The sequence below is a fragment of the Ochlerotatus camptorhynchus genome, unplaced genomic scaffold (assembly GCF_037179485.1).
Source record: "Ochlerotatus camptorhynchus isolate MF236.1 unplaced genomic scaffold, CSIRO-AGI_Acam_v1.1 ptg000232l, whole genome shotgun sequence".
In the NCBI taxonomy this organism is placed as follows: domain Eukaryota; kingdom Metazoa; phylum Arthropoda; class Insecta; order Diptera; family Culicidae; genus Ochlerotatus; species Ochlerotatus camptorhynchus.
Window position 1 is genome coordinate 3,589,788 of NW_027040722.1, and position 17,151 is coordinate 3,606,938.

The window sequence follows — 17,151 nt, forward strand, 5'->3', positions numbered from 1 at the left end:
TGTATATTTATGGATGATGAAACCTATGTACAGGCCGACTTTGGACAGCTTCCAGGACCAACATTTTACAAGGTGAAGGCTCGAGGAGGTGTCCCTGGCAGATTCATTTTTTTTTTTTTTTTGCGGAGCTGGCAGAGAATTTGCAGCTGCGGCCAGAAAACAAAGGTTTTCATCACTGAGAATTTGATGAACTCGGGGGTTCATAAAACCGAATGTCTCCAGAAGCGAATTTCGCGAATTTTGGCCGGATCTTGCGAGTTGTCTACAGCCGGGAAGTACAACAATAGTACAATGACAACGGAGTACAGATTTTTTTTTTCCGAAAACCCTCAATCCGCGATTTGCCCAGTTCAAACCCATTGAAAACTATTGGGCAATTATGAAGAGGACACTGAATGAAAGACATCAAAACGATACCTAAGATGAAACCGACGAAACCATTGTGTACCGCTTGATGGGTCGTATTCAGGGAAAACTTTGGGGTGAGAGGCAATCACGCACCACTGGCGTCGCTGTCTCAAATATTTGATCTCCATGAAATGAATCTCATCAAATTAAGTCCACAAAGACAATGGTAAATTGAACATTACCACAGTGCGGACTTAAATTATTATGTCACCAAATTCTGGATCAACAATAGAAAAGGGCTCATCAGCATTTGTAAACAAACCGTTCTAAAGCCCTTTCCTCACAAAGCAAAGGCCACCCATGCAAACAAATACCATCATCCTACACGATGATAGTGTTGGTTTGCGTGGGAGGCCTTCGCTTTGTGAAGAAAGGGTTTTAGAGCGGTTTGTTTACAAATTCAAATGGGCCCTTGTCTATTGTTAATCCAGAATTGTGCAAACTTTGACCAACACCTTATTTCAATTTGTCGCGATTTTGGCTGCTTTAAAAAAATATAAACAGAGATTAGTGAATCGGGTTTTGCTAGCTTAAAGTTCATTCTCCACAAAGATTAGATTGAAACCAATCCAAAAGCAAAAACAACAACAACAACAACTAGCAGCGTCTACTGATAACCCCCTACGATGTTCGACTTTGTTTTTAGTCATCGGAACATTGGTCGTTCGGTTTGATTAATGATAAACAGCATCATCTTTGTTCCCCCCTTTCGATCAGAACCAGAATGCTCAGTCCATATGTGACAAGGGAAGGATCCAGATCGGGCAGTGATTTTTACACAATCTCAGTCAGGGAAACGTACGACGTTAGTAAAATGTTAGTTCAAGTCGTGGTAGTTGCAGTAGTTATCTACTTTTTGGGAATATTTCTGCGGGAAAGGAATAAACTGAAGAAAATTGCAGCGCACTTTGGGGGACCGAAGCCGCTGCCGGTGATAGGAAATTTACTTGAGTTCAATACGGACATTCCGGGTAAGTATGCATCCCTGTGCCAGTTTGGGGTTGACAAGCTCTCAGTGGGAGCGTAATAAGCCATGAAGAAGAAGTTGACCACGATAAAGTGTGATTTATTTACGAGTGGAAAAATGCACAGTGGTTATCGTGGATTCCCAAAATGCATAGCTTTGGCAATGTAGATTAAATTAGCAAACATTTATATCGATCCATAATAAAGTACATATATGCCCATGGTCACAATCAGAATTGTTAATCGATAACCGTCGATAACGTGTGCAATGCACATTCACCAGTGCAGACGTTAACGCTGACGTTATCGTCGGTTATCGATTAGCAACCCTGTTCAAAATTAAGAATCATCTGGATACATACCCCTTTCAATCTTTGAGATCCAGAAGCTATCGTTTGAATTAGTAAAGTGTATGGGATTGATCTGTTTAATTGATTTTACAGTAAATTAACAAGTAAATTTTAGCCCTCTGCACTACCCTATAATCTCCGGATATGCTCAGAAGATCCACCATTATTTGCTTACAGGAAGCCTTCAGAATTACTCATTCCACTGGGCTTTTCCTCCAGGACTGATGAGTTTCTTATTGTTTCACTTGAAACACTTGATCGTCCAAGATTAAATTGTGGTTAATTTCATGCTGGACTTAGAAATGTCCAGAACCTTGATAATATTTATAAAATTAAGAACTTCTAGCACTCCGAAATTTGTCCATGTCCAGAATAATGAATGTCTTTCCAAGTTTAATAAGGACTGTTCATTAATGAAAGAAGACACCTGTTTATGAAAGGAAAATATTTGTTTTCGAACAAATTCTTAAGTTTACTTTATATAAATGAAAATCAACATACATCTGACCGATGTCACGTGAGTTGGAATGTTTCCTTCTCATTTCTGAAGAACGCTCGGACTTTTCTCTTGATACCGCCCATTAGATTCTGCATAACTTTCTTCTTAACTTTTCGTTGTGCTGCAGACCAAATTTTCTTGAAGCAGTCAACAGAGCTTACTTCTCTTCCACCTTTCTTAAGATGCCGTTTAATTGTTGCCCAGTATCTTTCGATAGGACGCAGTTCAGGGCAGTTTGGGGGATTTTGGAATTTTTCGAAAAAATCGACTTTTTCCTTCTTGAGCATCTCCAACGTACCAGAAGCATAGTGAGCAGATGCCAGATCCGGCCAAAACAATGGAGGATCCGTATGCTTCGGTAAATGGGTAGAAGATGTTTTTTGATGCATTCTTTTCTGTAATTTTGATTGTGCCCGTTGTGAAATACGAAGAACTCTTCAGGCCACAGGAGCAAATGGCTTGCCACACAAAACCTTTTTTTAAATTTTCGGTTCGAATGTATCGCACATCATCAGGCACATCTGTCCTCTGCTCAGCGTTGAAAAATTGCGGCCCAGGAAGTGTTCTGGTATCGAATTGAACGTACGTCTCGTCGTCCATCCAAATGCACCGGTTCGGCTTTTGAAGGAGAACATCGTACAAATTCCGTGACCGTATTTTCGAAGAAGCTTTCTGTGAATCCGTCCTTTTGGATGCTTTTTGCTTCTTGTAGGTTCTAATATTGTTGCGTTTTTTTGATATTCTACACAGTTCCGACGCTAATGTCCAATTTTTTGGCAATTTAACGAACGGAACGCAGTTTATGCGATTTCAAAAGGCGTGCTGTTTCAGCTCCTTTGTCTGGTCCGATTCTCCCTTTTTGCGCCCAGATTTCGGTAAATCTTCAAGAGAACACGTTTCTCCAAACTTCTGAACAATATTGAACACTGTAGATTTACTGCACTTCACGCTTTTTACCAATTCAGTGCCAACATTTCAAAGGGGCGTAATTGTATTTGTAAACAATGGCTTTAGCCGTCGATTTCTCGCAAATAAAAGCTCACTCATGAAAATTAATTGCACCAGCAGATAGAGGAATGTTTCCTCGACCAGCTAGCATTGTTAATTTGGAGAAGTGAGATTTTATTTGCGAGAAATCGACGGCTAAAGCCATTGTTTACAAAAGCAATTACGCCCCTTTGAAATGTTGGCGCTGAATTCTCGAAACGACAACTTTTCGGAAAACCATTTGTGCAGAATTAATTTGCGAGTTGATAATCTGATCCAACCCTAAGAGGAGGAGGTGATAATTGGCGTCTTACTCTTTTATTTCTATCTCTATCTCTATCTTTATCTATCTCTATCTCTATCTTACGTACATGAAATCGACCAATCGGGAGCTGGTTCACGTTTGACATAAAAGTGGTTACCTTTTCTCTTAGATCCGACCCGACGTTCAAAATTTCTAACTTTTTTTTTTTAGGTGTGTGGCCAAAATAAACAATGTTTTTACACACTGAGTAAAAATTCACAATTTTTTGCTACGTTTTAACGTCCACTTTCTTTAATGAACAGTTCTGATCCCGACAAAAAAACGGTCAAATGGTCAAAGGACAAATTAATGGTATTATAAAAAAAAAAACAGAAGGACAAAAGGTCGAAGGAACAAAAAGTCGAAAGGACAAAAGGTTGAAGGGACAAATGGCTGAAAGGATAAAAACCGGATCATTTCAAAACCGAACAACCAAGACAAAAAAATTGAAACGACAAAATTTCAATTGAACAAAATATAGATTGCAGCTAGAATAAGAATAACCGTTAAGGGTTTTAGTGACAAAACATTATTCTGATCAAACTATTTTTCAAGTTACTTGACTTATACGTTATACCTATTTTTAGAATATATGACAAAAGGTCGAAAGAGAAACGGTCAAGGACAAATAGTCGAAGAACAAAAGGTCGAACTGAACTTAGATGGACAAAGGGTTGACTGGACCAATGTTTGAATGGACAAAAGGTCAAATTGACGAAAGGTCAAATAGCCAAAAGGTCGAATCGACAAATGGTCGAATGAAGAAATGGACGAAAGGCCAAATGTGGACGTTAGGCCGAAACATACAAAAGGTTGAATGGAAAAATGCTATAATGGACATAAGGTCGAAATGGACAAAAGGTTGAAATGAACAAAAGGTTGAAATGGACAAAGGTCAAAATAGACAAAAGGTCTAAATGAACAAAAGGTTGAAATGAACAAAAGGTTAAAACGAGAGGTGCGAAACATCCATCTCAATTTTAGATGGTCGAAAAATCTTACGTCAGCGAATCAATCTATTAAAAATCTTTTGTCAAATATTTGACGCCATTATGATATACCAGATCCATCTCTGTTAGATGGAGAATCATGACTAACTTATGGAAAAAGGTATATTCTAATGAAAATAATTCTCTAACCGAAAGCCACCATCTTGGATTAAAAAATGGCGTGAGACGTCAATTTCTGTTCCCTTCACGTCACCCGATTCCAAAAATACCAATATGATGGGATATTTGACAGTATTTTCCAGTTTTTCTCGAACCAGAAGCTGCCATCTTGGATTTCAAAATGGCGTCAGACGTGGATGTCTGGTTCCTACACGTCACCCTGGAACCCTGGGTTTTGTCAAATAAGGTAAATATTTACATTGTTTGTACCAAAGAATTGCTTATCGCATATAAGCTTATTAGCTTATTTTTTAGTCTAGATGCATTAATTACATATTTGAGAGCTCTCGATGCCTGCACCATTTTTGCATTTGTATAATTGTGTGGCAAGTACAATTATACCCTATGTCCAGGGAAGTCTTTAAATTTTTCAACACGAAAAATTTCTAAACCGAACCGGGAATCTAACCCAGCCACCTCCACCTGTGCCTTTACCGACTGAGCTAAGTGAGGCCTAACTGTTGTCTATTCGACCTTTTGTTCATCTAAGTTCAATTCGACCTTTTGTCCATTTCGATCTTTAGTCCCTTAGACCTCATGTCATTCGACGTTTTGTCCTACAGCCATATTTGTATGTGATCCAGCAAATGTTTAACCGAATTCCATCAGGAAAAAACCAAGCTTCTTTCGGTTTCTTCCGAAAATGGCTATAGTGGTCACTGAGGATAGCTCCAGTCCATTTGTCGGAAATGAAAGGATTAGGATTTGTGAAGATGACAAATTCATTTTATGATTATTAAAATACTTATAGCGTGACGAATTAAAACTTAACTATTTATTATTTTTCTCATAAGCTGTTTGACAATTTGGATGGTTAAAAGAAAGATGTCCAACGTCAGTTAAAAACTGCTCGTATTGCAGGGCTGGTAGCGAGTCAATTTTTAGTGACTTGGTCACGTTTTTCAAGTCAGCCACTAAAAAGTCTCTTTTTTTAAGGCCAAGTCACTTAAGTCACTTTTTCTTGTAATAAGTCCCTATTCTCAACTTTGTTGGCGTGAATTTATTTCAAGATTGATTATTCTTTGCGTTGTGACGTTTAATCTTCTTTCTCTATATACAGGATGTCTACTTATTTTTCTGGATAAAATTACCTGAGTTTTCCAAGTAAGTAGATCCAAGATCTAAAAATATTCAATGTCTTGAAGTTTTGTATTCCATGTACAAGTTAAGTTCAATGATCTATTTATTTATTTTTATGTACAAAAATAAAAGCTTTAATTCAAATTAGTTATTAACTTTATGAAAGAATAGAGACCTTCATTGTAGTCCCATTTACTTTATAACAATTGCAGGAAATGCTGAGAACAAACTACAGAAACATAAGGGAAGTTAACATGCTGAAAATATGGGAAACTTACTGGAAGCTGTAAGAACCTCAAAGCGGTTATTTTAGCATCCAAGACTTTTCAGTAATATTTATGAAGTTCCTAGAATTTCAGAGAACTTCACAGGTGTCAAGCGAATTTGAGAAATTTAAGGAAACTTGAGGGGTATTGTGAAATTTTTTTAAAAGTTCTAAGCATCTCACAAAAGCTGGATCTAGAAGTCTTTTGGAGAATTTCAGATCTTAAGAGCAGTTCCCGTAACCATTCCAGACTTTTGTAAATTTAGATAATAAATCGAGAAACCTTATTTTTTTTCGGATTTCAGGGAAGTGCAGAGACCTTCAGAGAATTGATGAATACTTCAGAAATATTTCAGAAACTTAACAGAAATCCAGATAATTTCAGGGAAATTTAAAGGTGTTTACGGAAATTTTATTTATTTCCGAGCAGAACCGAGATCTTCAATAGAACTAAGAGCTTTATAGAAGCTTCGAGAACATCCAGACGGGTCAGAGTTTCAAAGGACAGTTCAAATAATTTCAAGGAAATATTAGAAACCTTAAAGAAGTTTCGAGAAACTCAGTGATTTTCCGAAAACTTCAGCAAAGCTCCGAGAGAATTCCTGGAACGTGATACAAATTTTATGAACATCAGGGAAACGAGTATTTTAGGGGTGTTTTATCATGGAGATTTCAAGAACTTAAAAAAATGCGAAAAGTTTGCTAAGTTGATTCGAGAACATCAACGAAGTTCCATTGATAAAAAAGCAAGAACCGAGTACTTCGAGGACGATCAGATAGCTTCAGAATAATCCCATTAACTTAAGCAAATTTGCAGCCACATACAAGGAGTTCCCAGGAATTATAGGGTATTCCAAGAATTCTATGATTGATCCGAAAACGTCAGAATCGTCAGGGAATTATGAATATATATCAGATAATTTTCTGGATTATTAAACAATCTAGAGAACTTCAGGTAAGCATAGATAAATTCAGGAAAAATGTGCGAGTGTTAGTAATGGTTATAATACTTAGGGAAAATTTTCAAAACTTCAAGGCAAATTAATTAATTTCAGTAAAGTTGTGGATTCTTAAAAACTAAGTTTAGGGCAGTCTAGAGAACTTTAAAGAAATTCAGTAATCATTTAGGCACCAGCAAAGTATAGACTACTGTAGGAGTTTTAAATAAGTGACGATAATTTAAGGGAAGTTTTATGAACTTCAGAAAAATCTTGAGAACTTCAGTGAAAATCATAGAACCATATTAATTATTTCATTTTAATTCCATGAAAATTGCGGAACCATTTTGGAAACTTCACAGAAGGACAGTGGTCTTCAGAAACACTACTTCATAGAAATCTATGGAGCTTAAGATGAGATCCGCGAACTTCAAGAAATTTTATGAACATTAGCAAAATGCGGGAGCTTTTGAAAGAAGTTTAGAAAGCTCCGAAAATTGGAGGAATTTCAGGTGGAGGTCAGTTCCATTAGTATAAGAAAATATGTGTGGAATTTGAAGCAGTTTCCAGATTTTCAGATAACTTCAGAGACGTTAAAAAGTTATTCGAGGTCTTCGCATAAGTTCAGAAGTTCACTGAACCTTAAACATGCTTCATGAGAACTGCAAAAACTTTAGAGAAATTTTGAGAGTTACCGAAAAGAACAGAGAACCTCAGAGCAGTTCCGCAGTTAGAGAAGTCAAATAAATTTTAAAGAAGTTTAGAGAACTTCAGCGAATTGTTAAAACATTAAATAAGATCCATGATCGTTCGAAAAATTGAGGAAAGTTTAGGAAGTCCTATAAAGTTCTGAATTTGAGGAGAAGTATTGTGAGCATCAGGCTAGTTTATCAAACTACAAAAGAACTTCAAGGCAGTTACATTAACTTCAGGAAAAATTTGAGAACTTTCAAGTTTCAGTGATCGCTACCAGCCCTGGTATTATGAAATACTTGTTTAATGATTAGTTAATGGATTGCGTCTATAAGAACTGCTCTAAAGGGTGATACGGTCAAAATTTGGTCAAGGGAAAACGCGGGTAAATCGGTGAAATCGTTTATTTAAAAAATCAAATTAAATTTCTTTTTCAAGTTCAATTAGTATAAAATTCAGGAAAAATATTCAGTTAGGCTTCCGCTTTTCCAAATCCGAATTGCCGGGCCTTACGCTTGACCCCTGCCATCAGATTTTGTACAGCCACCTTGTCCACCTTCTTCGCCGCAGAAAGCCAGTTTGCCTTGAACTGCTGCTCGCCCTTAGCAGTTTTTTTGGTCTTCTTTAGGTTCCGCTTGACAATAGCCCAGTATTTCTCAATTGGGCGGAGCTCTGGCGTGTTGGGAGGGTTCTTGTCCTTGGGAACCACCTGCACGTTGTTGGCGGCGTACCACTCCATGGCCTTTTTACCGTAATGGCAAGATGCCAAATCCGGCCAAAACAGTACGGAACAACCGTGTTTCTTCAGGAAAGGCAGCAAACGTTTATTCAAACACTCTTTCACGTAAATTTCTTGGTTGACAGTCCCGGAAGCTATGAAAATGCTGCTTTTCAAGCCACAGGTACAGATGGCTTGCCAAACCAGATATTTCTTTGCGAACTTTGACAGTTTCATGTGCTTGAAAACATCTGCTACCTTTCCCCTTCCTTTTGCCGTATAAAACTCCTGTCCCGGAAGCTGCTTGTAGTCGGCTTTGACGTAGGTTTCGTCGTCCATTACCACGCAGTCAAACTTCGTCAGCATCGTCGTGTACAGCCTCCGGGATCGCGCTTTGGCCGTCGTATTTTGTTTATCATCGCGATTTGGAGTCACTACCTTCTTGTAAGTCGATAGTCCGGCTCGTTTTTTGGCTCGATGCACGGTTGTAGACGATACACCCAGCTTATTTGCGGCATCTCGGAGAGAGAGGTTAGGGTTTCGCTTGAAACTACCGGCAACTCTCTTTGTCGTCTCAGTGGCTTCCGGTTTTCGATTTCCCCCCGATCCAGACTTCCTGGCTGTCGACAAACGTTCCCCACACTTTAATTACATTTGTAACGGTTGATTTGGCAACTTTTAGCGATTTTGCCAACTTTGCGTGCGAGTAGCTCGGATTTTCGCGATGCGCGAGCAAAATGTTGATACGCTGCTCTTCTTGCTTGGACGGCATTTTGACAACTGAAGAGTGAATTCCAAAATCAAAATAGGAGCAACATTCTACACACACACACCTTCAAAATGAGGGGTGTTCAGGTTTTTTAAATGCAAAATTGAAAGAAATACGTCAAGTTGATATTGACCAAATTTTGACCGTATCACCCTTTAGAAGGAGTAATCCTCAAGAGTGACAAAATAATTACGAGTATTTTAAGTTGGATTGTTGAATACCTTGTATCTGCCAAAAAACTGCTCATGTTATAAAGAAGCATTCAAATTTATGGGTACAAAATGACTGTCGACCATTTTAAATTAATATTTTTCAAAAGCTTTTGTCAGTCAAAGAATTGCTCATGTTATAAAGAAGGAGACATCTCCAGCCAAGTTCTTGTCTTAAAGATGTTGTAAATACTGCTTAATGACATATATGAGTGTTCAATTAGATTTGTAAATAGTTCATTTCACACTTTTATACAACTGAAAAGCGCATGTTATTAAACAAATCATTAGTCATATAACATGTTTTGAAAAACATCGTAATAACCAATCAAATTAAATCGCAAAAAAGTATTCTTCAAAACAAATGTTAGACATAACCGAGTATGGGATTCTAAATCAGTTATTCGGCGTGCTAGGCTTGTAAATTCTCTAGTAGACCAACTCTGGAGGAACTTTTGTCTCGGAAAACATCATAATAACCAATCAATTTTAGTGGCATAAAAAACGGTTGATCATCGGATTCGAACACTGGTCCTTGGCGTGATAGATATGTAACTTCCTAACTAGACTAATTCCCTAATCTAATCTAACACCAACACAGCCAGTTCTTGAAAGTATCCTGGAAAATGATATACATACCTACATAATTTTTCTTGTCTATTGGATATATGTTTCACATCGAAGATGCGTCACACATATAAAAACGGCCAGGCCTACTGTGCAGCATTTAAGAGGCAAGATGATTCAGAAAACATCAGAAAACATCTCGTACCGTACGTTTCGATTTTGGTAATTATATGATTGGCAGGTTAAGTGATGCTCCATTTTCTTCTGACTGTTAGGGCATGACCACCAACTCTTCACGGAGAACAAATTCGTTAAGTTAAGATAACAATCCTAATAGTTTCACTTTCACATGGAAAAATATTGTTGTTTGAAAGAAACCTATAGTTATTTCAACATTAATTTGATCGTCAATTCAATCATATCTACCTAATAGATTCAACTGTTCTTCTTATACTCAATTCAACTATACCTTTGATCAATTATAACAACCGTCAAATGTAATTTATTCATACAATTTGGCTTCAAGTGATCATCATAAATCCACATACTTTAAGCTTGTGATGCGTAGAGCAGGCGATGAGATAGCTGGCTCTCACGCAGATGAACACGGTTCAAATCTAAGTTGAATGTTCTTGTTCACTTTTTTATGATTTTGCAGTTGTGTTTTTGAGATCGATAAAGAAGCAAAACAAACTTCCATAATATGTCGATAATGAAGAGCAGTTCGTTTAATAAACATTGTAAAATTTTGCTTTCCTAACAATAGTTTTCTTGAATCAACTAAAGCATAGTTGTATTTGAAGTTTGACGTTTGTTCATCTACTGAAAAATATAGTTGAGCCAACCGAGGAGTCAACTATGGACTATGGTTGTTGCCCTCTATATATAGTCAAATAAACTATAGTTTTTTTTTTTTTTTTATAGTTACTTCAACACTCTTGGGTCATTCGTGACTTGTCCGGGGATGAGATTTGAACTCGTGACTTTGGCGTGAGAGGTATGGATGTTAACCACTACGCCGGGGTCGCCCCCATAAACTATATTTTCGGGTTATCTCTAAAACAATTGAACAATATAGTTGTTTTGACCGGAAAACTAATTACGTCTGCTATAATTTGTTCTCCGTGTTGTCCTAGCCTTTTATGGCTTATGGCTATAGCGCCATCACTCGCTTTCTGAAAAGAGAAGAAAGAAAGGAAAAGGAGAAGGACAAAGGGAAAAGGATTGTGTGAAATCTATGAACATAAACAATATTTTTGATTTGAAATATACAATATAGAAATGCAAAACGGCGGTGGTCACTGCCCGAGTCTTGTCACTATTATCAAGTCATAAAAAGTAACAAGGACTAAAATGTGATCCTTTGATAACTGGAAAATCCTGATTTCCTAGATTGAACTAGGGTTCGGTGGCAGATCTTATGCCAGTAGCGCACCACAAAAAGGTGATCTCCCAACGTTACTGGTTTGAAAAGATAAAAATTTACAAAATGGAACGAACTCACCAAGTTTAGCCAATTGAACCTCAAGACTGCTAGACATGTGCAGGCATGGAAAATCATTTACATTAATTTCATACATTCATTTAAATTCATTTGCCTCTAACTTTTTTTCATCAACAGCATTCCGCAAAATGATGTATAGAGCGTTTGTAGGTTTTGTTATTAGCTACAACTTTAGTAAAGAATTCAAATCTGTATCTCTTATGCGTCACGAATTAGAGCGGATAGAACTCGTTACTGTTTTTCAGTGAATGTAAAATACATTCACTGAAAATCAGTAGTGGATTCTGTTTGCTCTGATTCGTCATGCATAAGAGATACGGATTTGAGTTTTTAGCAAAAGTTGTAGCTTACAACAAAACCCACAAAAGCTCCATACATCATTTTGCAGATTTCTATTGATGGAAAAAGTAAGGGGCAAATGAATGTAAATGAATGCACGAAATGAATGCAAATGATTTTCCATGCCTGGACATGTGTTGATGTAGAAGTCAAAATTGTAGATGAAGCTTGACGAAGTTCAACATGAACTAGTCCGATTTATGGTAGTAGCGCGGAATGTCTTCCGTCGATTTGAGATAAACAAATATTCGGATGTATGTAGTCGATTTTTGATGTGCATTGGCCTTTACGTTTCTAATAGTCAGGTTCAACGCTGCGACTCAACGAATGATGGAACTAATGATGGGACGAATGATGGGACGTCTCGTGGAGGTTCTACTTGGCTTCGCAACAGCTTCTCAGCGGCAAATAATAGGGACTTAGAATGACGAGCTAGAAATTGTCTCTTGGGCCTGGTTTTGACCAGATCAGCAACCGATTATAGATTTAAAAAAACAACTCCACGGAAAAGATAAGCGTCAGGTTCGATCTCCTAACTATACTAATTCCCTAAGATGAAAAACTTAGGCTTACTATCTATGATGTTCTCGTCAATGGCAGGAAAATCAAATTCTAGAGCAAATGCGTTTGTTCGTTTTGAAAGTACAAGAAGCGTCTTCTGAATTTAGAGGGTTAGAAGGAAAGGAGTGTAAGTGACTTTGCGCTATTTTTGCCATATAGTATATAAATGAGGTTCTTATCTAGCATACAGAATGGCACACGAATCAAGGAATGTGTTTTCAACTGAATTATTAACGTTCGAGAAAGTCGATGAAGAGAATCGATCAAAGTCACTTACATCCCTTTCCGTCCAACCATCTCAATTATAATTTCAACTCCTTTATGTCAACCTAGTCTTTTTTTAGATGAATTAATTAATAGAAACAATGAAAAAAAACGCCAATAATTGTAAAGCCAATTTGGAATCTTTTCATGTTTTGTTGTTGCATTATAAAAGTAAGATGCACATTTATTCAACTTTAAAGATCAAATCCGAATAATACATTTATAGAACATACTTTTCTAAATCTTATTTAAAACAATGTTTTGCGTGTTACTTGGGCGAGACTGAAAAAAAGTCCTTCGGTTTTTTTTCTGTTCAATTGTTCGATAGCTTTTATCTTCCAAAGAACTGCTCATGCTATAAAGATGGAGTCAACTTCAAAAGATATAAATTTCTTGAAAATTTCAGTTTGGTTTACTTACTTGCTATACTCAGTATATTGCATTTTCAACTTGTTGTCCCTTGTCCTTTCGACCTTTTTTACCATCGACTATTTGTTCCTACAACCTTTTACCCTTAGACCATTTGTCGGTTCTACCTTTAGTCCATTTGTATTTTTTTTATGAATCGACCTTTTGTCCTTTTGTGTTTCTTATGATTAGACCTTTTATCCTACAACCCTTATTCTATAAGCACATCAGCTACCCAACCATTCCTCACGGGTCACTCTAAACTGAACGCAGCTAAATGACTTGACCCCTTGACTAAATAATTCAACCTCGGAATAAAACGAAGGTGCTTCTTTTCATTTCCCACCCGCTCACAACATTCAACCAGGCATCTTCGAAAAGAGCATTCACCTAGTCAAAGCCCACGGTCCCAATCTATTCCTCTGGGGCATCCTGAACCAAAACATCCTACTGCTGACCGAACCCAAACTGGTCGAGAAGGTCCTGCTAGCGAAGCAAACGCAAAAATCGCTTCTGTACAGCTTTCTGCACTCGTGGCTCCGGACCGGGCTGCTTCTGTCCAGCGGTGAAAAATGGTTCCAACGGCGGCGAATCATCACTCCGACGTTCCATTTCAAAATTCTGGAACAATTTGTATCGGTGTTCAACCGGGAAGCGGACACGATGGTCGGACTGATGAGAAAGCATGCCGGACGGGAGGAATTCGATGTCTACTCGTACGTGACGCTGATGGCACTGGACAGTGTGTGCGGTAAGGACGGTGATAGGTTCTCGGTGTTTTCGTGCAAAATTGAAATTCTCCCGCTCTTCTAGAAACTTCCATGGGAACAACGGTCAATGCTCAAAGTGATCCCAACAACAGATACGTGCAGAATGTCAAACGGTATTTGCATTTTGCGAAGTGGAATTATTACCTTAAATCTTAATTTGTTTCAGAATGTCGGTACTCTTCCTGCTTCGGGTTGTCAACCTACTGGGAGGATATCCGAACCTCTACTCAATCGTCCATCCCAGTGCGTACGAACAGCGTGCACTAGTTCGAAAGTTGCACGATTTCACAGACAATGTCATAGCCCAACGCAGGCAGCAGCTGCAAAATAGTAGTGACCACAAGATGGACATCAACCAAAACAAAGAGAGTGTTTACTTGAAGCAAAAGATGACCTTCCTGGACCTGCTTCTGAACGTAACGGTAGACGGAAAACCGCTGAGTGATCTGGACATTCGCGAGGAAGTCGATACATTTATGTTTGAGGTTTGTGTGGTTTGGCAGCCCAAACGACATAGCTGACAAATGATCTATTCTAGGGCCACGACACTACCACCAGTGGCATCTCCTTCACCATCTACCAATTGGTTCTAAATCCTCACGTTCAAGACAAAATCTACGAGGAGATTGTTGCCATACTAGGAAAAGACCACAAATCGGTTGAATTGACCTACCAGTCACTGCAGGAATTCAAGTACCTGGAAATGGCCATCAAAGAGGGTTTGCGACTATTCCCACCAGTTCCGTTCATTGGACGGAACCTAGTCGAAAGCATTGAGCTAGGTAATCTAGATAACATTCAAAAGGCTTCATCGATCGCTTCAATGTAATCTAAATTCCCCAGATGGCATCACCCTACCAGCCGGTCAGGACATCCTGGTGGCAATCTACATGATCCACCGCAATCCGGAGGTGTTTCCCGATCCCGAGCGGTACGACCCGGAACGCTTTGCCGATGCTGCCGAATCGAAACGGGGCCCCTATGATTACATTCCCTTCAGTGCCGGATCGCGGAACTGTATCGGACAACGGTTTGCCATGCTGGAGATGAAGACGGCACTGATCAAGCTGATCGGAAACTATCGCCTCCTGCCGGGTGAATCGTTGAGGAAGTTGCGCGTTAAGACAGATTTGGTGCTACGGCCCGATGTGGGGATTCCGATTCGGTTGGTTGAACGACCGTAAAGGGGTGTGGGGCTGTCCACATTCTACGTGGACAGCTTTGGATAAGTTGTAGTACCCTGTGTACATTCAGCATTATTAGTCATATTAAAATAAATAATACGATTGCGTTTCGATATATAATACTATCACAGAGTTTCGAACAATAGCTTTGTATAATGAGAGGTTGAAACAACGCGCTTTTTTTGGCTTTCATTCAGACGATTCAACCTAGTTCGTGTTGCTTGTGTTGGTCTTCATTCAACCAAAACATAACCGGATTCGGTGTGGTTGTACCAGGTGGAACCCGGTAGAGATTTCTAAGAAGAAGACGACCACGTGGATTTTAGAGAAGAACAAGAAGAAAATAATGTACATCTCAATGGTATTTTTATAATCATTTTACGGTATATGGTACAACCTTAGCTGTTGAACAACCAGATTGTAGTGTAAAGACTTACTAAAAGTAAATTGGTACGCCCATCGCGAGCCGCTAGCACGCCTCTAGTGTTGGGAATAGAACATGTTTGACAGTGGTTTGTTTACACTTCTGGTGCAAGTTTGATCGAAGTAGTCGATCGCATTCAGAATAACGTCAAATGGAACTCGAAAGAAGAAAATATATTGTGCACAAACACCTGGAAAATCCGGAGTGGTCCGGTCCCAAGCAGGAAAAGTGCTGAAGATGCCGAAAACAACAGTTTGTCGAGTGCTCAAAACCTACAAGGAACCCCGGTCTTTCGATCCAAGATGTGGTACAACGCCAACTTTCAAATGGTGCGGACCATCCTTGCCAGGGAAGGATAGAAGTCGTCCAAATCCAATAAACATCCGAACCGGTGCATGAAGCAGAATTCCGTGGCCAAAAAGCGTGCAAGGCTCTTTTACGACCGTGTTTGCACTTTGATCGGTGACGAAACATACGTCAAACTCGATTTTAAGCAGCTTCCCGGTCAAAAGTTTTACATCGCGATTGGACGTGGGGATTTGCAGGGAATGTTCGAGCATGGACCCAAAGGTCAGGACCAATAGCGTGGAAGGAATTTATCGAAAAATCATGGTTCTCGGTAATAGAATGGAAGTGCACGCAGTAGTAGGTTTTTTAGATTTGTGGGTAGTTATATTTTTGAGTGCATGGGGGAATGCTGTCAACAATGCTGTCGGTTTGTTTACCAACAATAGCTGACGTTTTGTTTTAACCTAACTTTTTTCCTAACCTGAACTTCAGAGCTAGGATTAATGTCATTGTTGATGTTGATCAAAATGGAATCAGTTTTATCACTTAATTGTTGGGGGTCCAACTAGAAATCATGCAAGGCGGACCCAGGTACGATCCTTGTGTAGCGAGGACCGAATGGACCAGATCCCGCCAGTCAGATGATTGTCCGCAGGAAGATTGTTCAAAGGAGGATTGTCCGCATGAGGATTGTCTGAAGGAGAATTGTCTGCTACCGGCGAGTCAAGGAGTACGTGGAGGAAGAAGATTATCCGGAACTCTGAAGCTCTTTATATGTTCCAGGGGGAACGATACATTCGGATGCATCCTGTATCCCCATCAAATTTATCCATAAAATTCTGCTTATATATCCAGAACATCAGTCAGAACTTTTTTTCTCCAGACATCCTTATTCGATTTTTTGTCTATTTTTCAGTATATCCTGAATATCCCTGTTGATACTTCTGTCTATTCCGAAAATTCTTTCAATTCCGCTCGCATGCCGTCACAGTGTGGCCATATCTTTTTTGAAGCAACATGCATCAGGATGAGTGTCGTTCCCCAACGTTTTCCTTGAACGTCATTGATTGTCTCTGAAGATCTTTCCTGGAACTATCTTCCTGCGGACAATCGTCCAGTGGACAATCTTCCTCTGATCAATCTTCCTGCGGACCAGTGTTGGAAAAGTTCGCGATATTTCACGAAGTTCACCAAGGGAAACGTTCGCGAGTCATAGGGAACTTTGATGAACTTTTCCATCACTGCTGCGGACAATTCTCTTCCTCCAAATAATCTTCGTGCGGAAAATCCTCTTTCGAACAATCCTTCTGCGGACAACCCTCTTTCGAACAATCTTCCTGTGGACAATCGTCCTGTGGACAATCTTCTTCTGAACAATCTTCCTGCGGACAATCGTCCTGTGGACAATCTTCTTCTGAACAATCTTCCTGCGGACAATCCTCCTTCGAACAATCCTCCTGCGGACAATCCTCCTCCACATAATCTTC

At 39.0% G+C, this 17,151-nt stretch overlaps 1 protein-coding gene across 1 annotated transcript; it reads left to right on the top strand.

The window, feature by feature from the left end:
* The first annotated feature begins 1,162 nt into the window (after positions 1–1,162).
* LOC135704152 (cytochrome P450 4d2-like) lies at positions 1,163–14,952 on the top strand. Its single transcript, XM_065225588.1, has 6 exons — positions 1,163–1,379; positions 13,366–13,749; positions 13,812–13,881; positions 13,935–14,253; positions 14,307–14,550; positions 14,612–14,952. Exons 1-6 carry the CDS (start codon positions 1,223–1,225, stop codon positions 14,950–14,952), a joined length of 1,515 nt encoding a protein of 504 aa, XP_065081660.1. The 5' UTR covers positions 1,163–1,222.
* Positions 14,953–17,151: the final 2,199 nt, after the last annotated feature.

What these genes read in the sequence shown, in the direction of transcription:
- LOC135704152 (XM_065225588.1), top strand. Translation starts at nt 1,223, where the DNA reads ATGTTAGTTCAAGTCGTGGTAGTTGCAGTAGTTATCTACTTTTTGGGA. An exon ending in GGCACTGGACAGTGTGTGCG is followed by an intron (nt 13,750 to 13,811) that starts GTAAGGACGGTG and finishes CCGCTCTTCTAG; the next exon opens with AAACTTCCATGGGAACAACG. An exon ending in AGTCGAAAGCATTGAGCTAG is followed by an intron (nt 14,551 to 14,611) that starts GTAATCTAGATA and finishes TAAATTCCCCAG; the next exon opens with ATGGCATCACCCTACCAGCC.